Source organism: Anolis sagrei, chromosome 6 (assembly GCF_037176765.1).
Source record: "Anolis sagrei isolate rAnoSag1 chromosome 6, rAnoSag1.mat, whole genome shotgun sequence".
Taxonomy (NCBI): Eukaryota; Metazoa; Chordata; class Lepidosauria; order Squamata; family Dactyloidae; genus Anolis; species Anolis sagrei.
Genome location: NC_090026.1, coordinates 46,057,689 through 46,082,763, shown reverse-complemented (window position 1 = coordinate 46,082,763; position 25,075 = coordinate 46,057,689). Strand labels below are relative to the sequence as shown.

The 25,075-nt window shown below is 38.7% G+C and overlaps 1 protein-coding gene across 2 annotated transcripts in view; it reads left to right on the top strand.

The window, feature by feature from the left end:
• Positions 1 to 25,075, top strand: part of NSF (N-ethylmaleimide sensitive factor, vesicle fusing ATPase) — a 91,114-nt gene that overhangs the window by 33,872 nt on the left and 32,167 nt on the right. For both annotated transcript variants that reach the window (XM_060781169.2, XM_060781170.2), the window contains exons 5-8: positions 2,665 to 2,831; positions 3,436 to 3,543; positions 4,752 to 4,827; positions 10,696 to 10,851. In XM_060781169.2, coding sequence (XP_060637152.2) covers positions 2,665 to 2,831; positions 3,436 to 3,543; positions 4,752 to 4,827; positions 10,696 to 10,851 — 507 coding nt within the window. The remainder of the gene's footprint in view (positions 1 to 2,664; positions 2,832 to 3,435; positions 3,544 to 4,751; positions 4,828 to 10,695; positions 10,852 to 25,075) is intronic.

Genomic DNA, 25,075 nt, shown 5'->3' with positions numbered 1-25,075 from the left:
AAATAAAACTCACGATTTAGTTTTCCAAAGATTCTAATCATGTCTTGAGCTAGAAAAATATTGCAGCTCTGGCATGGTCTTGTGTCTGGCGTGACTGAGGTCTGACCTGATATCATTGTATTAATGGAGAACATGTTTATGTGACCAAAGAAAGTAACAAAATCTCATAAATTATGTACTTGATGCAACTTTGTAGCATTACAGGTAAAATTGATATAAATGAGTCAGATGCTTAGTATCAATTTGCCCAAATTTTGTAGTTTTGTTGCAGAAATAAGAGAAGGCCATAAATCAGACCCAACCTCAAAGTGAAATCCAAAGCTTACTGCTATTATGACTTGAAGTTTATGAGCTTTATTAATTTTGACTCTGTGACAGTGATTTAAGGTCGTGACACTGGTACCAGTTATCAACCTTGAAATGTTATTCATAGTACATGCATGTAATTCTTATAAATACACATCTATTTCACCTCTCTTTGACTTCTATCTGGCTTCAGAAAGCTTCTCTCTTAGGCTTCTTTAACAGAGGCAGCCTGGGTGCTTATTTGTGTTTAGTTAGGGGAGATAACCAGTTAAACTATTCAAATGGGATGCTTGGAGGAAGTCATAGTGGAGAGGACTAGAATCCACGAGAGCATCTCAATACAGGTCTGGTTCCTCATACTTCACTCTTTAGCCTGAATGATTGAGGGCCCCTGTCACTTGTCAGCTCCCTGTCACTTGTCAGCTCATCTGGATTCTGGGGTTTCATTATCACCTTCCGGTCATCTAAGTATCCAATTTGTGACTTTGAGGTGAAATCAGATAGGCCAGGATAACATCAGCATTCTACTTAAGCATTCTTAGGTCTTGGGATTTCAGGATATGTATAGGGAAAATGCTCAGGCTCATATAATCTTTATATGCATTTATAGATCAAAAATATATATTCCCCTGAGGGAGAAACATAGACATGCACAATGTCTGTGCACTTGTTTTTATCTCGTTATATTACATTACATATGAAGCATCATATGTTAAATCCCATTACACTGTAAGGCCATCAAAATATTACACTTTCAGAAGGACTAACCTTTATGTTTCAGTATCTCCTTAACACACTTTGTAATAGTTAATAAACAGAGAGACAGTACGCTTCTTAAACCATTTAACTTGGTCATTTATCTGTTGTGATCATCATCAGGTTTCAGTAGAGTATATAGTGCATTCAAAAGACATTTCATAAAAGCTTTCAAATATATGTGATTTGATCTCTTGGTGATTAGACAGTTATGATTCATAAGTGTCTAATATTCAGGGAATGCATTATTGTCTGTTGAGGCACTACACATCTTTTAATAGGCATCTGTAAACACACAGGTATCCAAGGGGCAATCGCTTGCCCCTTGGATACCTGTGTGTTTATAGATGCCTTAAAAGATGTATTGTGCCTCAACAGAGAAGAATGTATTCCCTGAACATTAAATCTTACCAGCATTGGTTCCAAGCCATAAGCATCTTAACAGGCATGCATGATGCTCATAATGGGACATATATCTAGTTCAGCATTTTCTAGGTGAGATGAAAGATTCCTTCTCTCTTATCAGCACAGTCCATCATTTGGCACATTTTTCAGCATGTCTGGACAGTTGTCAGGAACAGTGCAGTTGCCATGAACAATATTCTACATTGTAGTGTAGCAGGATCTATGTTCATATGACAAAGTACAAAGAAGTCTAATTTGTTTGCCCTATCTTGGCTCCTTTATTCTTTCTCTAACTTCACCCAGTTGTCCATTCAAAATAAATTAAATGCTCACTGTTACTTGCTTGTAATAGCAAATTAGAACAGATATAGTTAGATATGAAGTACTCGAGGTATCCTTGGAGGCTTCAGCTGCCTGCCATCTTGATTGCATCAACCAGTGCACCAGCTAGGAGGATTATTCTCAGTCATGTCTACCTTGATTAAAATTGAGCAGGCATTACATCTGTTAGGGAGTTATTATAAGTCAATTCTGCACACATCTTGCAGTGTTATTAGAAGTGTCAACATTCTCGCCTCTTATCTTATTTGCATCCTTGTAAGCTCCTCCCCTCCCCCCGACTTAGGTTCCTACCAGGTTTTCACTGATGCATGGATGCACACACAAATACATCTCACTTCCTGTATTATAGTTGTGTTGGTTGCATAAGGTTACACTCTGCACTAGATTTATTCCTAAGCTTGTTCAGTTACCAGTTTTGTAGTCTATCATGTAACAATTTATTCAGCTCAGGAAGTTTCCAGAAGACAGAAGCTTTGCTCTTTAAAAATAAATTTGTGACTCATTACTTGTTGTTAAAGCATATCCCACCAAGAATGCTGTACTGCAGTGTTTTACACAAAGCTTTAAAATTATTAAAGAATACATTATAAATAACAGTGTTCATGCTTTTGTTGAAAATGTCATTCAATCATTTGTTTCAACAATTTAAGCCAAATGAAGGTGAAGTAACTGTAGTTGTTCAGGTATCGCTAGATTGCAATTCCTATCGTCCCTAAGATGAAAAATTATGATAGTTGCAGTATTAGAATATTAATTTTTTTTTACATGCATGCTTCTTTTTAAATGATGGACCAGAAATCATTTTAACATGGATCCTTTTATACGGTAATGAAGCCAGTGTTTCTTTTCTTGCAGTTACTTTGTATAACTTTGATAAGACCAAACAGTGCATCGGCACTATGACCATTGAGATCGACTTTCTGCAGAAGAAGAGTGTTGACTCTAACCCTTATGATTCAGACAAAATGGCAGCAGAGTTCATCCAGCAGTTCAACAATCAAGGATTCACAGTTGGACAACAGGTAATGATCTGTGTCTATTTTGTGTTTCTCATTTAAAGATATACTGTTTCTCTCCTGTGAAGAGTGTCTTAATCCAATCTTATAAAAAGTCAAACTCCTGAATAGCTGTGGAAGGACTATTTACATGCTCTTGTAGATTAGAAACAACAAAAGTGCTATCAGCTATTTAGATTTGGAAATCTTTAATTTAGGTGCAGAAAACGTTTTTCATGCTCAGAAGTAAGTTTTTTGTGTGCTGTTGCCATTAAGCCTGACACCAGAGGAACATTCCTCTTGTGATATCTTGAAAGTTCTATAAGGAAGCAAAACAAAGATGGTGGCCATTGTAATGAAAATGGTTTACAAGAGTGAATACCATGTTATGTGTGATGAGTGCACCATTCCTGTATTGAGTTTTACATACCCTAATACAGGCAGTCTTCAAGTTACAAACAAGATCGGGGTCTGTAGATTTGTTCTTAAGTTGAATTTGTATGTCACTCAGAACAGGTCCTTTTTTTTAAACTCTTTGGGAAAATATTTTCAGGTATTATCTTGATTTTAAGATTCACTTGGTTTTCTTTCATATGACATCTTGCTTTTTTTCTTTATTTTGTTCCTGCAGCTTGTCTTTAGCTTCAATGACAAGCTTTTTGGCCTCCTGGTCAAGGACATTGAAGCCATGGATCCCAGCATCCTTAAAGGAGAACCTGCTACAGGAAAAAAACAGAAGGTAAGAGACCTCCTTTGCTTGATGGACATTGCTTGATGACTGGCAGATGTGTGTCAATCAACTCCACTTAATTTGAGGCAGTGTTTTGTTTTGTGGACTTCTTGGGGCCCTTCCACACAGCCCTATATCCCAGAATATCAAGGCATAAAACCCACAATATCGGCTTTGAGCTGTGTTACCCGGGTCCACACTCAGACAATGTGGGATTTTCTTCTTTGATATTCTAGGATATAGGGCTGTGTGGAAGGGCCCATAGAGATATCTGTTGGACACTACTGAACTAAATGTACTAAATGTCTGTTCTAGAATGTATCATTTGAAGTCAGGTGATGAAAGAAATGCTGACCTGTATGAGGTCATGTATATACCCTGATCATCACTAGATGCTTTAGTCTAAGTAAATAAAAAGCATTCAAATGGACCTTTTTTCCCCTAATGCAAACCAACTTTAGCTCTCTCAGGATAGTTAATTCCATAATTAGTTTTTACTAAGAAGTTCTACAGAAAAGAAAGCCAGCCTTTAAAAAAAGAGGAAAGAAAAAAGGAGGGTAGTAAAGTCTCAAGAATGTCTGTATGTCTGTAAGCAGTGACTACCTAGAATTTATGAGATGACATTTGACTCATCCAAAGTTTACAGAAATTTATCTGAGATCCTCACAAATGTGTCGGGCATGTCCTTGTTTCTCTGGGAAATATGCTGGTTGGATTAGCCTTGGTTACCAGAATTTGTACTTTTTTCTCTCCTTGGCAACCTTTATTGTTGTAAATGGATGCAAATAAAGTGTAGCAAACTTCTTTTTTACTGTTTTTTTTTTTACAGTTTTGTGCCTTACATTGTGCCCTGTCTTTTACTTGCACACACATAGTTTAATTAAAATCTTATAGCTCTTTTCTGGCATTTGATTTCTGCTCTGCCTCCTTATTTCCTTTTTGAAATAGCATATTTCAGGTACAGGTTTTCACAAACTTATCTGGGAGGAGAAATTGTTACAAATAAATCTTTGGGACATATGATGCTAAAAATATCTCCAACATGCCAGCTGTGCTACGATGACTTCATATTCTGCCGATTTCTGCTATTAGGAAACTTTATTTTAATACTAAAATAATTTTCTTGTTATCTTCTGAGGCATTGTGGAAACTATTGAGTGACAATGTTAGTGTTCTTCAGACATTCAGTTGCTGATTTCATTTGCCTCCCTGCACAGATTGACTCTGGTCTTGTTGTTGGGAACAGTCAAGTTGCATTTGAAAAGGCGGAAAGCTCTTCCCTTACTCTCATTGGTAAGTGTTGTAATATGAAATCATTTTCAATTCCAAACTAGAGCATGACTGCCGTCTCTACTTGTCCATCTAATATACTAACCCCAAAAAGTTGTTTTCTACTAGTTTGTTCACATTTATTGATGTAACTTGCACAAGGCTTGGACAAATATCTTCTTAAAGGGTTTGTGTGTGGTTAGTGTGTGAAGCCATCACTTGAGAGATCCAGATTCTAATTGTCATTGAGTCATGAAAACTTGCTGTGGGACCATAGGGCTTTCATGGTCTCTCAATCTCACGTGGTTGTTGTGAAGAGGACCCATATTCTGCCTTGAGCTCACTGGGAAAAATATGATATTAATTGAAATAATAAAAACACAGGTTCCCTGAGGTCACCTCCAAGTTATATAAAAACCTGCATGTGAATGGTGTGTTAAAAAGGATGGTAAAAAAGGGAACATGAGATAGATTATGGAAGAGGAAACCATCTATACTACCTTGAATAATAAAATCTTAGAGCTGTAAAGGATCACAAGAATCCCCTGCCATGCTGGAATTCACAACAGAAGACATTGGATACAAAACATTCACATCTTATTTATTTATTTATTTGCTATATTTATATACTGCCTTTCTCACCCCTGGGGGGAACTCAAGTCAGTTTACAACACACTAATGGCAAAAATTCAATGCCAACATACATGTAAAAAGAAAAATCATAATAACTAAACATTTAACTATAAATTTAAATCATTACAACCATTAAACATGATACATAATTAACATTAAAACATTAAAGGAAAGCATTAAAAACATCTTAATATAAATATTAAAATCATATGATCCAAAAATCGTACACCGTAGCTGTTCTGATCTTACGGAAGGCAAGAGAGGCATTTGACCCATTGAACCTTACGAACATTCAAAACTTCCTTATTGGACCAATTATCATATCATGTCACTGGTGGTAGATTTCCAATTGGCCAGGGATGTTTTGTGGCTCGGTCAACTTTAATTTCCTTTAGACTGATATCTGAAATTGAATTCAGATCTTCCATATATAAGCCACATTTTCATTCACATTGGGAAAAAATACATTATCTCTTATCACTTAAACAGTACAGAGTGAGCTTTTTAAAAACAGTAATGAGAAGAAATGGTCAGTCATTCCCGCTGTAATAGCCATTTAACCCCCTGTTAAAAAAGGACAGGGCCCTGCAAAATTAGTCATGAGGTCTGCTTGCAATTCATAGGTCATATTTTGTCCACCCCGTCCTGGATGTGGCATACCACATAAATAGAGTCCAGGCACCTTTAAAATTGACATTAAAACATATGCTCTTTTCTACTGTCTACCAAACAGGTTTTGTTTAAACTTTTTTGGCTTCTCCTGCCCAGATTCGTTGCCTGGTGTTTATGTTCCAATGATCTCTTCCTTTTGGAGAGGTGAAAAAACAAGTGCTGCTTGATGAAATGAAATGAGGTAGTTTAGAAGTAGGGATATTTGGTCCTGGTAGTAGAGTCCAATCTCTCAGTTCTGGGAGAAAACAAAATTCTATCCTGTGAGTCATGCTGAAGTTTAAGCGACCAAGCTGACATCATTCTCTAGGATATCCCCATGTATCCAAAGGGAGTCTAGAACAGCCTTCTCCAACATAATGCTCTCCAGAGGCTAGAGATGATGGAAAATGTAGTCATGCATACCTGGAGTGCACATGGTTGCTGAGGGCTCCTTTTGAAGGTTAGGCTGTTCTGCCTGTCTCTCGTTCATGTCTTTCACTATAGGGGAAGATAGGTCAGCTCATGAGGAGGTTGGATTAAGACAAAGTATCCAGCAGGAATTTTCTCTCTGTTTCACATTCATTCACTCAAATGTGCACTCCCTTTCTGGCTCTTGTTCATTTGTTCTCCATCTTTGGAAGGCGCGAAGAAGCTGGTTGGGTAAGTGGGCCAAGTTAGGAGGAAGACAAGAATGCATGGTTCAGATATATGTTGGCTACATTAACCATTACTTGCATGGTAAAATGGGGAATGTTTGATTAATAGTAGAGAGCAAACCTCACTGAAGAGGAAAGAGATATGGCTCAAGAAAGGGTTCTCATCTCTCTGCAAGATACAACGGAGATCAAAAGAATAGGTCATGTAATCTTCTGCTTAAAAAGTAATATATGAATAAATAATCAATCGAATGCTAAAGGAGTGTAATTTCTATATCAGTTATTTGAAATCTGCAACACCTGTACAGTAACTTTAATTTTGTACAGTTTATCTTATCCTCCACAATTTATTCAAGTTTTCCTAAAAGACACAAAGATTCATGCAGGGAATTCCTCTGCTTCGAAGTTCTAAAATTTCAACAGGCATTGTTGCAAAAGCTATATTTTGGAACAATGGAACACAAACATTGCTTTTTGATCAGGGAACCTGGGTTTCTCTAAAAACTGAATTTCCCTTTCAGTGCCATATCTAGTGTTCCCATAGAATTATAGCATACTTTCTGCCCTGCTCTTGCTTATTCATTTCCATTAGTTGGTTAGAACAGCACCTTACTCCAGGATCCATGAAGTGCCCCTTTCAACCAGACATGTCATTTCCCTGCTGTCTTTAAAGCATGTTTAGCCAAGTATGGTCTTTCGAGACAGCATTGAAAGCACTGCTGCCCCATGCAAACAAATTGGAACATTGAGTAGGGATGTTTTTCACTAACTCCGTGGCCTTGACTTTTTGGTCTGGATCTGGAGGATTCCTCCCCCTGTACTTTTTTGGTTTGGTAGTTGTAGTATGGTATGATCAGAATAGGTAAAGTGATTTTTCAGATTTCCTATTGCATTTGGCTTTCTCATGTTGGAAGAAGCTTTTGATGACCAATTTTTAATTCGTATCAATCCCCAATCTTCTTTTACCTTAATAATTTAGATGTTTTGATATAAGCTTGGTGTATGTACACCTTGATACATACATGTTGGCTGTGTTTATTTAGAACTACATTTGGAAAGATTGTAATTATTTATATACCACCATCAGTGTACATGATGTTTTACATGAGCCACTTACAATAGTTAATTTTGTAGTTCCCTTTCTTCAAACTTACAATAAAAAGGACATGAAATACAAGAAAAAGAAGAAGCCAGATGTGGTTCTCTTCCCTCTTAGTCACTGATAGTTAGATTGAGGGAGGTCAGACAATATTGATAAGTATTTCGCATTTGAATGATTACATTTAAAATTTGACTTCTGTTAATTCTGATTGTTTTTGTTGTATTGCTTCATCTCATTTCTCACTTATGGTGACTCTGAGCAGGAACCTGCATGGTATAGTACATTTAGTGATGGCTTACGATTCTAGAGACCTGGATTTAAGCCTCTGCTTGGCTATGGAAACCTATTGAATGTCCTTGAGTAGGTCACACACCTCAGAGGAAGGCAAAGGCAAACTCCCTATGAACAAATCTTGTCACCTAAAGATTTAGGTTGCCATACGTTGGAAATGAAGGCACACAGAAATAACAGGACAAATCTATTGCCATTTTCTTGGTCAGATTTGTTAATAGGGAGCTTGGCATTACTTTCCTGTGAGGTTGAGTGTATAATAATAATAATAATAATAATAATAATAATAATAATAATTTTGTGATACAAAATCCAGCATATATATCTCCTTTGCTGTGACATACTGTGTTTTGTGTCAGTAAAATAATAATAATATTAATAATAATAACTTTATTTTTATATCCCACCTCCATCTCCCCGAAGGGACTTGATATGGCTTATAAGGGACATGCCCAGCAAATACAGTTTAAAAACAAGCACAAAAATACAGCCAACATCTAAAAACAATAAAACACTATAATTAGACAAACATCATAAACCAGTATCGTGGCTGACAACAATAGTGAGTTCAGGATCAGGATTCCTAGAAGTGATTATTCCTATGTGGAGCCAAGGACAAGTGCGGCAAACAGAGGTCTGGGTTAGGAGGCGAATGCCCTGAGCTTATTAAAGTGTTAGAAGTGCTAAAGGGGACCAAACCAACGTGCAGGGGCTTAGATAAGGATGGAAACTATGAGTATGAGATCTGCCCAAGATTACCCAGTGGGCTTTCCATGACTGGGTGGGATTTGAACCCTGGTCTCCAGAACCCTAGTCCAGCACCCAAATTATTATACTACATTCGCCTTTCTCCATTCTGAATTTTGTGAATCTCTGTATTTGTAAATTAAATCAAAGATTACATCCCTCGTGCAGTAGCAGCCAGTCTATTTCGTTGTCAATTTTTAAAATGCCACTGATAGCCAGCATGTGGCAGTAGAGAATAAGAAAAGTGAAATAGGAAGGCCTAGTAATGTCAGTAGTAACTGGGAAGCTTGTATTTGCAAGATATATCCCCACTCCCAAAGGAAATGTAATAAAAGAAGTAAATGAATTGGCCATTTTTTTCAAGCCAATGTGTAACATTAAGTATTGTTTCTCTATATTTCATTTTTGCTTCCAATGCTCCACGATGGACCACAAAGCTGCAGCAACAGTAGAAGCCAGGAGAGGCAGAATTTCTGAACCGGTTTAAGCTCTAAATATAAAGTTTCAATTTATGCTCCTAAACTCCCTTGGTTCTATGGCTCCAAATCACCAGCCTTCTAAGATTTCCTGTCTTCCTGCAAGCGTGTTGAGCGTCTCATCCCTTTATGCCCAATATGTAAATTTGCCCAATCCTACTTTTCCTTTAGCCCCTCTCTAATAAGCCCTATCTTGCTTCAGATCTTTACCTTTCTGCCCATTCCTAAGTTCCCATTCTGCATGACTTGCTTCTATGCTTTATGTTTCTTAGTTTGTTGTAGTGAGCAAAAAACTATGCAGTGGCAAATTACTTAGTTTTTAAGAGACTACATATTTACTATTACTTACTTTTTAGAATGAAACAATATCATGATCAGGAACTAAGCAGATAAAGCATTATTGAAATGTGCAGTGTCACATATAAAGTTTAAAATCTGTTTTAGAATTTCATAACAATTTACTATGCTAGAACAATAGAACTAAAATGTAACAATTAAGTCTTAGTTGTTTTTAGCCACTAGTTCTGTATCCACACATGGGAATACATCCCATTAAATCAGATGGGCTAATTTCTGAAGTAAAATTATATAGGCTTACGGCAGTATTTATGAGATGCTGTTCTGTAATGTTCTATTTTGCTTTGGGTATCAGGAGAATAATGGTATTGATTTTACTTGTTATGATCTTACAGAAGTGGATTCCTGAAATGAATGATAAAGTCTAGAGACCATCAAAAGATGCTATGAGTCCAGCATAGAAAAGCATCTGTAGTGCTCTTGTGTTACAGTTAAAAATACCTTTTCATTATGAGTGACTAAATGTATTGATTTTGACATTTGATGTCTCAATGTACAGTTTTGTTTTTCATGGATATGTGGAAAAGGTTTTTCTTCATCCAAGAAGCTTTGTTAATTCCCCAGCTAAATCTCTGTGTTTTTTAGTTGTTTTCTACTCATAGAACTCCCTCTTGCATAACAACCATGTCATTGTAGGTTTAAAAAAAATAACAATTTCGCATTTATGTCTCTGTTCCTAGTAATAACATAACTAGGATGGAATTATAATTTCAAAGGCCTTTATTGGATGATGATGTGGACGTGATGGTGTCTTCGCCAGGCTTTTCAGTAGTTCCATGACTAAAATGAAATTGAGCATTTTCATCTCATGTTCTTAATTACAGTCTCATTCTTACTAGCTTCATATCTCTCTCACCAGGGTTTATATTCTATTATGTTTGAAGTTGACCTTTGGATTTTGCATGGGATTCTGCATCTTTTCTATATGCTGATGAATTTGTCATCTGTGAATTCTTTTCTTTCTCTTTCTTCTCTATAGGAAAATCGAAAACTAGGGAAAATCGTCAATCTATCATTAACCCAGACTGGAATTTTGAGAAGATGGGCATTGGGGGTCTTGATAAGGAATTTTCAGATATTTTTCGGCGTGCATTTGCCTCCCGGGTTTTCCCACCTGAGATTGTGGAGCAGATGGGTGAGTACCAGACATAAAGAGAAGTGAGGTATTGCATCACTGTGCAAAGCACACATCACAGTACTAACATCTGAGAAAATATGCAAACTATAAGAGGAGTGATGATATAGAGTTCAAAATAACAGGAAGGACATAAATGGAAGTTACTTAAAATGAGGTAGAAAAGAGATTGATATTATAAAGAGGTATAAAAAAGCTAGACTTCTGGACTATGAAGTCCAAAATATGATATTTTTCTTCTTTTCCTTAAGCAGTAGGAAGTGAATGGGGAAGGATCTTTTTAAAAATTGGATGGCATTAGAAGATGGAGACATGAAAATGTAGTACAGGTTGAGTATCCCTTATCTGAAATGCCTGGGACCAGAAGTGATCTAGATTTTCCCTTTTTTGGATTTTGGAGTTCCTGTATTTCCACGTATATACATTATGAGATATCTTGGGGGTGGGACCCAATCTATGCAAGACATTCATGTATGTTTCATATGCATTTTATGCATCACCATCATCATTATTATTATCATCTTTATTTATATCTCGCCTTTCTCCCCATAGAGACTCAAGGCTGCTAACATCTATCCACACTAAACAGTTTTTAAAAGCAATACAAAAGTTAAAAAACAAATAATAACAGTGTGGTAAAAACAGAATTAAAGTACAGCAAATACATTAAATGGCTTTTAAAACTCATATCTCTCCTCCCCCCCCCCCCCAATCTCACCCACCTTCCCCAGAGACTCCCCTTGCCCTTCCCCAAAAGCCTGTTGGTAGAGGAAGGCCTTGATCTTCTTGCAGAAGGCCAGCAGGGATGAGGCCATTTTGGTTTCTCTTGGGGGGAATTCCACAACAAGGGAACAGCCACCAAAAAGGCCCTCTCTTGTGTTTCCACCAAGCGTGCTTTAATGGGTGGTGGGACCGAGAAAAGACCCTCCCCAGTAGATTGTATATGTCTCCCATGTGCATAGGAGGAGATGTGGTCCTTCAGATAACCTGGACTGGAGTCAAATAGGGGTTTTCAGGTCAAAACCAGTACTTTGAATTGTGCTCGGAAACATATTGGCAACCAGTTGAGCTGTTGCAATAGAGGAGTTGTATGCTCCCTTCAGCCAGCTCCAGTTTGCAGTCTGGCTGCTGCTCTTTAGATGAACTGAAGTTTCCGACCACTTTTCAAAGACAGTCCAATGTAGAGCTCGTTGCAGTAGTCCAATCGTACATATAGCCTGAAGGTAATTTTACACAACATTTCTAATCATTTTGTGCATGAAACAAAGCATGTGTCAATTGAAGCATCATAAAGCAAAGATGTCAGTATCTCAGTCACCTATCTGGACAATTTTGGATTTTTGTTTGGATTTTGCAGTTCTTGATAAGGGATGGCTAATGTGTATAAGTGCAAAATTTGACATTGCTAGGTTCAAGGTAAAGTAAGTTTCAGAACCTAATAGCCTTGAGATAGGTTTCTTCTTTAAAATGGTGAAGCTAGCATGGCTGGTAGGATATTCATATTGGTCTAGAATAGAGCCTTATGTGCAAGTTGCTGGCAAGCATAACTATTTCACTTATCCAAAAGCCTCAGGATGGCAACTATGGAAGCAGATTCAGTTATTTCTTGTAAAACAATAATTTTCCTTAAACTCTGCATGAAGGAGTGTAACTCACACTATTACCATTGCTTATAGCTTGGCCATTCCAGTGTCTCTACATTGCTTAGAGTGTTGTTACACTGAAGTACAGAGCTTCCTCAGTTAAATTTTGAGGCACATTTTACTCTGACACTCAAAACTTAATTTTAGAGTATGGAAACAGTAGAAAGAGAGGACTGGAAGGATGCAAGTCCAAAGCAGTGGCCCATGTTGGTTATGCAAAAGGCAGTTTCCCCTCTCTCGCTATAGTCACACGTGGAATAGTTTCATCTCTACCACTGTGAGCTTTTCGAGCTGGCCACGAAACCACTTTTATAAGATATCCTCTTGAGTAAGGATATCTTTCCCAGCTGAGTCCCCTAATGGCGACTAAGCTTCCTACATGATGAACCCCTGCTCTCACAGCAAGCTGTAGCACTCTTCGATGACAGCTCTTGCTTATTATTAGCCACCAGAGCTTAAAGCTTCCCATTCCAGCTCCGTTTTCTCATTGACAGGGCCCCCTTAGGCAAAAGAAGCTTATCTGAAATTTGAAGAAAAGTGCCGCTTCCTGACATTCATCCTTTTTCTTTGCATTAGTTATAACTTGCTCTTCCAACTATATTTCAGGGCTCAAATGCCAGGGTGACATCTGCTCAAGTCTGCCATAATAATTCATGAGAGGTAAAAGAGAAGAAAGTACCTTCTCGGCCTTGTGAATAGTAGCAGCCCCAGATCTTTTCCCCTTTTGCTTTTTTGTCTCTGTTGCCTTTCCTTGTTTCTGTACCTCCCAAATGAATAGCAATAAATATGCCAGCGATAGCCTGGCTAGATCTATCTTTTGCAGTACTGTTGGGTTCAGACTCTGTGGCTTCCATAACTCTTGCTTTTTACAAAGCACAAGGAAAGGAAAAAAGAGTATTATAAATCAGCTTTAGTATTCTACATCTACAAACAGACTCTATCGTGAAGCAAGATTAGTGAGATAGTAGATGTTGGCTGGTAGAGCTTGGAGGTGGTTAATGCAGCCTGCCTACTAGGAAGGTCTCTTGTGCAGTTTTCATTGAAAGTAATGAGAGTAAAGTAGGCTTTAGGAAGAAATTAGTTAAGCAGAAGAAGTTGCCTTGATCTCCCAGTACCAGAAGGGCTGTCCTGCTAAGGCTGTTGCATCAACAACAAGGAAGCTAACAACACTTTAAAGATGAATTAATTTATTTGTGGAATAATCTTTCCTGGACTGTGTACCACTGTGTCAGGTGGTGAATTGGACAGTCTGCAAAAGTTCATAATTAATATATAAGTAATTTTAGGTGCTGCAAGGTCTCCTTGGCACTTCCCAAATTGACCTTGAGAGAAAGTCCGGTCAGTTTGCACCTTACAGAAATATAGGGTCCCCTGATATATATAAAAATAAATAAATGAATAAAGGAGGGTGTAGACTACACATGGAAATTATATTGCCTTCCAGATGTTGCTAGTTTGCAGCTGTCAGCATTCCTTACCATTGGGTAGGCTAGTGGTAGATACAGTTCAAAAATGGATGGATCACACAGTTTTCACCCCTTGTTGTAGGCATTTTGGAGTACACAAATGAATATATTTTAGGAAAATGTGGGAAGGGATTCTAGGTTGTTTTAGACAGGGGTCCTCAAACTAAGGCTGGATACGGCCCTCCAAGGTCATTTACCCAGCCCTCGCTCAGTGTCAACCTAAGTCTGAAATGACTTGAAAGCACACAACAACAACAACAACAACAACAACAACAACAACAATACTATCTCATCAGCCAAAAGCAGGGCCACACTTCCCATTGAAATACTTATAAGTTTATATTTGATCTTCATTTTAATTATTGGATTGTTTTAAAGTGTTTTTTGCACTACAAATTACATATATGCAGTGTGCATAGGAATTCATTTTTTTTTCTAAATTATAATCCGGCCCTCCAACAGTTTTAGGAACTGTGACCTGGCCCTCTGTTTAAAAGGTTTGAGGATCCCTGTTTTTAGATATCATCCGGACAGGAGGAAGGAATTTAGATGTGTCTGAATTAAACATAGCATGAAAAGCATGATGGCCGACCGCAAGTATTGTCCATATGTTTCTGTCCTTTCTTTTACAGAGATCATCACCATTTTTAAAATTTTGTCCATTCCAGACCCAGACTGAGATCTGGGTAGCTCTGATCTGGTATCATTTAGTATTTCAGCTAGGTTATTACAGCAAGCCCACTACTTAATCTAATCAAAACCTAATCTAAGCTAAAATATGTAACAAAACATCTAAATGTATGTATGTATGTATGTATGTTTTTATTATCTTTATTTATACCCCGCCTTTCTCCCAATGGAGACTCAAGGCGGCTAATACTCCACACTAGGCAAGTTTAAACGGTGCAATACAAAAGTTAAAAAGCAAGTAAATAGTAGTAGTGTGATAAAAACAAAATGAAAATACAGTAGATACACTAAAATGGCATTTAAAACTCATAATCTCCCCAATCCCAGCCACATTTGAACATCTTTAAATTGGTAACTGCAGGTACTTTATCTTTATTGCATAATTGTTCTTGCATTGCAAATGGCAGGGTAGAACATCAATCCATGATATTTAACTTTCATTAAAATCAAACCTCTAGTATTCATTTGCAGAAGCTGTCTTAAATTTAACTGTAGCAGTGCAGCCTGTTCCTTGAAGGTGTGAAAACATACATAAGGAGATCTGCTTTTCCCCATTTGTGTAGTTTCAGTTCTTGCTCATGCATCACTTACCAGTACGTCTCTTTTGGTGTTCCCCCAATTATTCTCAGATTTCTATCCGTGACCTTTCATGATTCTGATATTGTTAGTTTTTAGTGAAGGCACAGTGCCATCTGTGCTTAATCAGGCACTTCTCCAATAAATTGCTAACACTTACCATGTAAACTGGTAAGATTTCTATTTGCTAATGCTGTTTGATCCCAGTTATCTGAAAAATACATTTACCTATACTCTAGAACAGGGGTCCACAAACTTTTGAAATGGAAGGCCCGGTCACAGTCCCGCAAACTATTGGAGGGCCTGATTATAATTTGAAAAAACAAGAATGAATTCTTATGCACACTGCACATATCTTATTTGTAATGCAAAAAACACTTTAAAAAAATACAATAATTAAAATGAAGAACAGTTTTAACAAATATAAACTTATTAGTATTTCAATGGGAAGTGTGGGCCTGCTTTTGGCTGATGAGATAGGATTATTGTTGTTGTGTGCTTTCAAGTCATTTCAGACTTAGGTTGACCCTGAGCGAGGGCAGGGCCGTATCCGGCCCCTGGGCCTTCGTTTGAGGACCCCTGCTCTAGAAGTTAAAAGAATTTGGGCTTTTGTGATTAAAGTTCTTAGTTACCTGATGTACTCCGGTGTCAACCAGGCAGGATTTTCTACTGCTATGGAAAGTTCCATCTGTTGTAAAGTTTCCATCTGTTGAATGTAAGGTATAGGCTGACTCTTAAGAAGGATTTGTCCCTCTTCTTTTTAGAATACCTTAAAGAAAAAGGTTAACACATTGCATCTGCCAAAATGGTCAGGAACAGAAGTAACATTCTACCTGACCTAGCGAGGATGGTGAACTAGATCGTTTGCATTTTCCTTTTTGTGATAACATTTTTCTACAGGTATACTTCAATTAATGCAGTAGATGTGATCCTAGGTATGCCTTCTTTAACTGAAAATATACTGTTGGCATTGTAAAAAGGGGAAGGGATGGTTTACACATATGTGGCGGGAATGTGAGGAAGTGCAGAGATTCTGGAAGAGGGTATTAAACAAATAAATGGGTTATTCAAGGTAAATTTGTACATGGGGCCGGGGTTGTTGAAAATTGGAACATTGAGCCTAGAAATGCTGAAGAAGGAAGACCAACAAACTTTGATGGCGATGGTTAAAGCTACCCATGCTGTAATAGCATTGGGATGGAAGGATAAAAAATGGACAATGGACAGATGGAATGAATACACTTATGAACAAGTACAACAAGGTATACCATGGTCTAAGAATCAAAGAGAACTGGTTAAGATAGGTTGAAGAAGGGAAAGCTAATGATCAGATAAAGGAGAAAATGGACAGAATCCTGGACTGGCTGTACTTAAAAATCATAGAATCAAAGAGTTGGAAGAGACCTCATGGGCCATCCAGTCCAACCCCCTGCCAAGAAGCAGGAATATTGCATCCAAATCACCCCTGACAGATGGCCATCCAGCCTCTGTTTAAAAGCTTCCAAAGAAGGAGCCTCCACCACACTCTGGGGCAGAGAGTTCCACTGCTGAACGGCTCTCACAGTCAGGAAGTTCTTCCTCATGTTCAGATGGAATCTCCTTTCTTGTAGTTTGAAGCCATTGTTTCGTGTCCTAGTCTCCAGGGAAGCAGAAAACAAGCTTGCTCCCTCCTCCCTGTGGCTTCCTCTCACATATTTATACATGGCTATCATATCTCCTCTCAGCCTTCTCTTCTTTAGGCTAAACATGCCCAGCTCCTTAAGCCGCTCCTCATAGGGCTTGTTCTCCAGACCCTTGATCATTTTAGTCACCCTCCTCTGGACACACTCCAGCTTGTCAATATCTTTCTTCCATTGTGGTGCCCAGAATTGGACACAGTATGTGCATGATTTACAGTTTTTCTTTGTAAACTAGAAATTTGAAAACTACAGAAATATTATTTTCAGTTGGGGCATATTTCTTATTTGGGAGACAGTACCCTCATTGCTCTTTACCATTGTTTTGACTGGTAACTACATCCATTACTTTGAGTCAGTGGCAAACTTGGAAATCCACCTGAACCACACTGAAAGCTATTCCTGCCTTCCTTGTATATTTTTGTATATTATTTTCCCCCAGACAGAATGGCCACATTGGCGGTCGGTGTTAAGTGTTGTAGTCCAGAAAAGTAAATTTCCCGGGGATCCAGTTATCAGACAACCGGTTAATGTGACAGAATTTACCAGTGTGTGTTCTAGTACCCCTGTTTCAAACAGGCCGATAGAAGGAAAGGCTAGATTTATAGCTTGGAATTTGACAATAAGTACCTGTCTACATATTAGCTAAAAGCTGCAGAAAATTTCCAGTGATGAGGACCAGCCGCAGTGTCTAAAGTGCTGCCCACAATTGATGGCTGAAAGTAAGCTCTACTGAGTTGCAGTTCATCCATGCTGGTGGCCTTTCCTGTAATCTTCAAGCAGGTGTTTGACTGCCTTCTCATTTTCAAGCTTTTAGTGGATGAAGCTGCTGGTGTGTCTCCTCTGCGGCTGTGATTTTGCTAAAAGCCTAAAATTACAGCAAGTGAAACATGGTTAAATAAATTTAAAAAGCAGGCTTTGAGTCCCACTTTTGGGCTCAAGGTTTATATTTTTTTAATGTGTGCAGTTTTTACTGTGTAGCCCAGGGCTTTTCTGTATGTGTATTAGGAATTCCTCCTTTCATCTGATTTTTCTTTTTGTTTGCATTCCATCAGAAAGAGATAATTGTTCTTCAGTTTGCATAAATCCTAGAGGTCCATTGGTTCCAATTTATCTTCCTTTATTGTCACTTTTCCTCCAGGTGGTCTTTGGTTTCATCTCAACACTGGAGGCCAAGAGCCTAAGCTTAGCAGCCATCAGACACCCCCTTCATCTCCCATTGCTTTTCTTTATTGTCTCCCTTCCTATAGTGATGTTATGATGTTTCAAGAGACTTTATGCTAGAAGTTTGGAAGCTATTAGACCCCCTATCTCCACTTGCATTTATTTGTTGTCTCCCTTTCTATAGTGCAAAACGTCTTTTGTCTTGTCATGCTATGCTGTTCCATTTTCATGATCCACATACTCCTGGGCACCAGTGGTATGGGAATAGGAAATCAAAACATAATACTGAACATGTCTGGAAGAATCCTAAGTGGAATTCTCATTACCAATATTGTATGCTGGTAGGCAGTGACAGACTTTGTACTTCTCGATTCAAAGATTACTGCAGATGCAGACTGCAGCAAGGAAATCAGAAGATGTCTACTTCTTGGGAGGAGAGCAATGTCCAATCTTGATAAAATAGTGAAGAGTGGCAACAAAGATCCGCATAGTTAAACCAATGGTATTCTCCATAGTCACCTACGGATGTGAGAGCTGGACCATAAGGAAGGCTGAGCGAAGGAAGATAGATGCTTTTGAACTGTGGTGTTGGAGGAAAGTTCTGAGAGTGCCTTGGATCACAAGAAGATCTAGCCACTCCATACTTCAGGAAACAAAGCCCGACTGCTCATCGGAGGGAAGGATATTAGAGACAAAGTTGAAGTACTTTGGCCACATAATGAGGCAACAGGAAAGCTTAGAGAAGACAATGATGCTGGGGGAAATGGAAGGAAAAAAGAAGAGGGGTCGATCAAGGCCAAGATGGACGGATGGTATCCTTAAAGTGACTGGCTTGACTCTGAAGGAGCTGGGGGTGGTGACTGCCGACAGGGAGCTCTGGCTTGGGCTGGTCCATGAGGTCACGAAGAGTTGGAAGCGACTGAACGAATAAACAATGACAATAGTGTTCTCCATGCCCAAATGAAAATGTTACTTTTGATCTTTAAAGCTCTTTGTGATTCGAAACATACATTTCCAAGGATTTGTGCAACTTTCCTCTCTGTTTTTGAACTATAATGCAAGTATTCCTCATTTGACTATAGTGATTAGGGTTCCTGGGAGTTATAGTTCACAATATCAGGAGGCCACTCAGTTCTCTTCTTGATCTAAAGCAGTGGTTCTCAACCTGTGGGTCCCCAGGTGTTTTGGCCTATAACTCCCAGAAATCCCAGCCAGTTTACCGGCTGTTAGGATTTCTGGGAATTGAAGGCCAAAACATCTGGAGACCCACAGGTTAAGAACCACAGACCCAAAGGATCACTTCTTATTGCAGTAGACATCATTGCCCCTTTTTTAGGTTATTATTTGAGGGCCTTCTGCTGGTACATCTATACCATTAGTGAAATTTAGTGGTGGCTACAAGTAAAAGGTATAGTGGGTTCTTATTTGTAATTTTGCCTCCCTTAAGAGACATACCTGATATCCACTTTGATACCTTTTGGGCACTAGGCAAAAAATAATTTTCTAGGCCTCTTCAATGAAATGATTTTCAATATTATTTTAAGTCTCCTGTTTTTTTTAGCATCTCTGATCCATTGATATGTTTTAATGCACCTGCTTCAGCTTAATTTGCTGCTTACTACAATGCGATTTATATCAGAAACACTTTATTTTATATGCTGCCAAGAGAATTATCTGATATTGTGCAGCCTATAAATTACATGCATCAATAAATATGGTCACTTTGTTGTTAAACTGGCTGTTAGGTAAATTCTTGATTTTAATCCCCAATCATAATCAGGTTCAAGTACAGGAAACTTGCATTTGCTCACATCTCACTCTGACTATTGTTCCTTTGTTATTTTCCGCACTGTTGCAATTTTAGATTATAAACTGAAACGGCAGGAGGCACCAAACTGTCTCCCTTTACTTGTAAGCTCTGGAAGGTACCAGGTACATTAGCTCTGCTGTCTAAATGATAATGTCTCCCAGATCGCCTACCTGGATTCCTCTCCCATTTTAGTGTCTGTGCCTTATGTGGGTACACCTGCTGCATAATGGGAGTACCCAATAAAGTTCATTCTGTTATCACTGAGGATTGTTCCCAGAATCCAAATGTCAGTTACGCTTGCACCTGAATCATACAGTGAGAGATGGAGCTATAGCAAAACAAGTAATCCTGTAAATGATATCTCTAGCTGACCTTTGCAAATGAGCATAATGAGATACAGTCAGAAGATGGTTGTCTTGATCTCATTTGTGTCAAATGTCAACCTACTCAAAATTCCTTTAGTTGCAGAGCCTGCTATGGTGATGACAATTCTGGCTTGCTTTAACTGTTGCCATTACTTTGAGGAGCTGTTTCATACAGCTTATTAGTTTTCATGATGTGGATTTTGTTGCTTATGGGTGAGCAAGTAATTAAAACGTTTTCGATAAGCCTGGCATGTTATTATGTGGGTGACCTTCATTTGGGAAACAAGCCTGTTTCTAGATATAATTATTAATAGACATCTACCAAGAGGAAGAAGTTGAGTCTTATAAGGTCTCTGTTAACAGTCCTGACATTTGGAGACACTGCTTGCCTTTTTCTCTTGAGTGGAGATAAGCTGTGAAAGCAAGGGCTGCCTGAGTACAGCAGGAGCTACAGGGCGGTCTCCAGCTGTGACATTTTGAAATTTGTCATCACTTGCCTATTTGAAGGGAGGCCAGCCTTCACATTTTCAGTGCTTTCCATGTTGGCCAGGTGGGCATATTTTGTGTAAAGGTGCTTTCTGGGTTGAGACGAGGTGAAAGAGTTGGGGAAGGAGCTTGTAGGTTTTCTAGGCAGGAGATCTTGGGTCTGCCTTGTTGTGTCTTCAGTGAAGCAAACTATCGTTAGTCAATTTCACTGCATGAATGGCACTATACTTAGGTCTGAAGAAAGTATGGCTATTAATGTACAGAATTCACTTCCACAAAATGTAGTGGTTGCTGTCACTGGCTTTCAAGTAAGATTAAGATATATTTAAGAATGGGGACTAGGTTTTGGTGCTTATTAGGCCTAAAATCACATTCTTCAGAGGCAATATCTCTCTGAATAACATTGGAGACAAACAGAACAGTAGCTGTCATGGTTTGCTTTCATGTTTGCCAGAGGTATCTAGCTGAGTACAATTGGAAGTAATGGTTTGATTCAGCAGATTTCTATCTCTTTCCCCCTAAGTCTTTGGTGAGTTAGGCTGGGAAGGACCTCTCCTTATCTGGGGTCTCTAAGCTGGATGACATGGTGGCAATACTTTGATATCTTCATGATTTTCTTTGTCATATGAGGTCTTTCAACGTTACTTGCAAAGCATCATCCTACCTAGCTCCTTAACATTCAAAATCTGCAGGTTGATAGTAAGATTGTAGACTGGGGTTACATGTTCTGAGCATGCATGTGGCTTGATGAGCTCTATTGTATGGGCTTGTGCAACTTTTCCTGAAGCCCTGAGCAGTTGTATATCTTCCAGTGTTGGTAGACTACAATGATATCGTGTCAACTGAATTGACCTGGCTGATTAAGCATGATCTTCGAAGTACAGAAGCAGAATATTTGTACTAGGAATAGTATTAACTTTTGCATTGTCTATTTTACCAATTCGGTTACTCCTCACTGATTTGTCAGCATGGATAATTAAGAAGCAAAGTTCTTTAGTGAGGAAGACACTGCTTATTGCAGGAATCCAGGCAATACACTATGTTCATGTAATAGCCAGTTACACAAGTAGTTGCTTTTTCCCCAGGTGGTGGCAATGAAAAAAAGACAAAATTGGAGGCTGTGGGAGATGAAAGCTGCATTTCTTCAGTGTCTGGTTTCTAGAGATGTGACAGGGTTTGGACAATTGCTTGAGAAGGTCCCAGCAGCCCACCTTGGATATAAGCCCCCCAAAACCAAACACCAGGCATTAAAGAAATAGGCTGCTTGGAATTGACAGTCCCCTTGCTCCAATGGGTGGCTTTGTCTTCCTTTCTTTGCTATGGCTGCACCAATGACCTTTTCCTTTTTACTGCCTCCACTGGTGTAGTTATGCCAAAGAAGAATCCAAGAGAATCCCAACCAGAGCACGTGACTACTCTCAGAGAGTCCTCATATGGATGTACCCTCCAACTGATATTCAGAGGGTAGACATACAGTCACTTAAGAGAGACTTCTAAATGGGTTGTTTTTGGAACAGCTGTAAAATATCTGTGCACACATGTGCAAACTCTCCATACTTTTTGTTTACTTGTTTGATAATGGTAAATCTCAAATAAGTGAAGACATTGGATGCTTCCCCTTGCCTTGTGGCCCCTTCTTGCAAGAGGGCTAACATACAGCAACAAAGATTACGTCCATCTGGCTTGCCTGAAAACAGAAATTCCCTAAACCTGTTTGTACAAAATCTGCCCCAACTTGCTCATAGCCTTTTTGTAGCCTCTCTCGTCTCGGCAGGCTGGGATTCCCCTTCATTGGCATCACTCATCATTCAAATCCCACCTCACTGTTTTTTTGGCTACACGAGAGATCGTGTTCCCCATATTAACAGGCTCTTCCATGACACTAAGTTGACAAGGATCACTTTTAATTTATCACCACCTTGCTGGTTCATGTGTAAAATTAGTCTTTCACCTCCAGTAATATTTTTCTTTCCTCCCCCATTTACATTGTGTGTGTTTGCTTTTCTGCCTGTCTCTCCTGAATGCCAGAGAGTTGACTAATAAATGATTCTCTATCCATCTCCCCATCCAGGTAATGGCAACACAGAATCATTTTCTGAAAATTCACAAATGTCAATATTATCACATTTACTGCTGTGACTCAACCTGTCTTGGGGCTAGGCTATCATTCTATACCAGGGAGCAAGCCCACTTTACTGTTCCTCCTGCAAAGTTGTGAACTTGCAAGTGAGCCTAATACATGATTAGATACATGCCAACGCCAAACATCTATAAGAGGATATGAATCCACTCTTTTGTGACAGAGAATATCACAGAGAATATGGATTTGGGAATATGACATGGCCAGGCTGACTGAGGGAATTCTGTGAATAGTAATTTCTCCAGGTTCTGGACTGTACTTAGTATAATGCAGGTTGTGAGGAGGACCATTCTTCATCTTTGTCTCTGAAAAGATCCCAGAGACCTAATGTGTTTCTGGAAATAATGTTTGAAATCTATGAACTATTTTTTTCCCTCTGGTCATTTTCAAGCCCATTATATCCACCCTTTCACAGGTACATCTATTCCTCCTGCTAGCCTCTGTGTTTTATTCTTTCTTTTGACCTCATCCACTGTACTGCTGTTATGGTTCATCCTATTGTTCTTTCCCTGGTTCTCTGTTGATATGCCATCAGCAGCCAATACCCCTACCCTTCAATAGTTATTTTTAATTTGAATATTCTTAAGTGTAAAAAGTAATTTCTTTTAAATGTGGAATATTTTAAAAGGCCTTTTGTCAATGCCAGTATAACCCATTATCCCCTTAATGTACTTTGGGGGGGGGGGGTGGCATTGACTACAGAGAGATGGGGACTTACAACCAGTTAGTTTCATTGCCCTCTCTTCTTATCCCATTAGCAATATAGTGAAAGAGAGGGTTCTAAACGCACTGGAAGTCAGCAGATACTTTGACTCAAGAAGCTAAATTAGTAATTCAGAGTTCTTGAACTACGGAATATTAAATGAAGGAAAGGGAAATCTACAAGTAGTAGCACCTTTGACATTTACGTATTTTAACAGAAATTTCCATAACTCCTCTGTCCACAGAGGTTTCACTCCAAGCATCTGGTGAAGTGGAATGGAGTCCACATAAGCTTGAGCTTTTTGTTTTTTCTATGAAGGGGCTGCTAAATCCGTCTTTCTTTTTTCTTTTCATGTTGAACACGTCGGGGCTGAATCTACACTGCCATATAAGTTAGTATCTGATCCCAGATTATCTCCTTTGAACTGGATTACATGGCAATGTAGACTCATATAATCCAGTTCAAATCAGATGATCTGGGATCAGATACTTGATTTTATGGCAGTGTAGATCCAGCCTAATAAGGCTATGTGCTTGAGGAATATTAAAATGCTCTGTATAGTGGTTCCCAACCTTTTTTTGACCAGGGAACCACTTTGATAAGGGACCACTCTCCAACAGGAGTACCAAAAGGATTACGAATAAGTTTTTGGTCAACTTAGATTCGGTTTGGTTATTTGGGGGTACTGATTCAGAAAATTGCATTGAATAGACCACACCAACTCTAATTTCTGATACAGCATATGCCATCCAGTAGTTCCCATCTGCTCACCCACAGAAAACCAGATTTAATCATCTAGAGTTGATGTGGTCCATCCAATGCAATTTTCTGAATCAACACCCCAAATAATCCCAGAAACAGGCCTAAAAACAAAGACACTTTTTTTTGTTGGGCTGTGTTATTATCCATGGATTTTGTTAACGCTTGTGTAAAACAAAAAAAGAAGAAGGGGTGGGAGCTGAGGTGGAAAAAAAATTAAAAAGCGGAGCTTGAGACCCAAGAAACTGTCCCTAACAGCTTTAACAACAACAACAACAACTTTGGCCAACTAAACAGGGGCTTACAAAGGGCTGCTTTCCTCAGAGCTGTGGCCCATATTTTAGCTGTTGCAGCCCACCTGTTGGGAACCACTGGCTTAGAAAAATAAAAATGGAGGAGGATGAGGATTAATCTACTGGAACCGCTGGGCAACATGTGGCCCATAGATTACGTATATGTCTCAAGGCTGTTTTTGTGAATCCCAGGCCACCCCCAAAAGTACCCAAAATAAATATTTGTGACTCAAAAGCCCTTTAAAACCAATCAAGATATTTGCTTAACAGGACCATTTAGATTTTCATCCTGAAAAGTGTTTACAATTAGCATTGTGATTTGTACTGAATATTGGCAGTACGGCAGCAGGGATGTAGCCTAAGGCATTTTGTGTGTGTCTCTCTGCAAACATTTTCTGCAAATTCCAAAGTTGTCTGCTTTGTGTCCTAATTAACAGAAATATCCTGGACCTG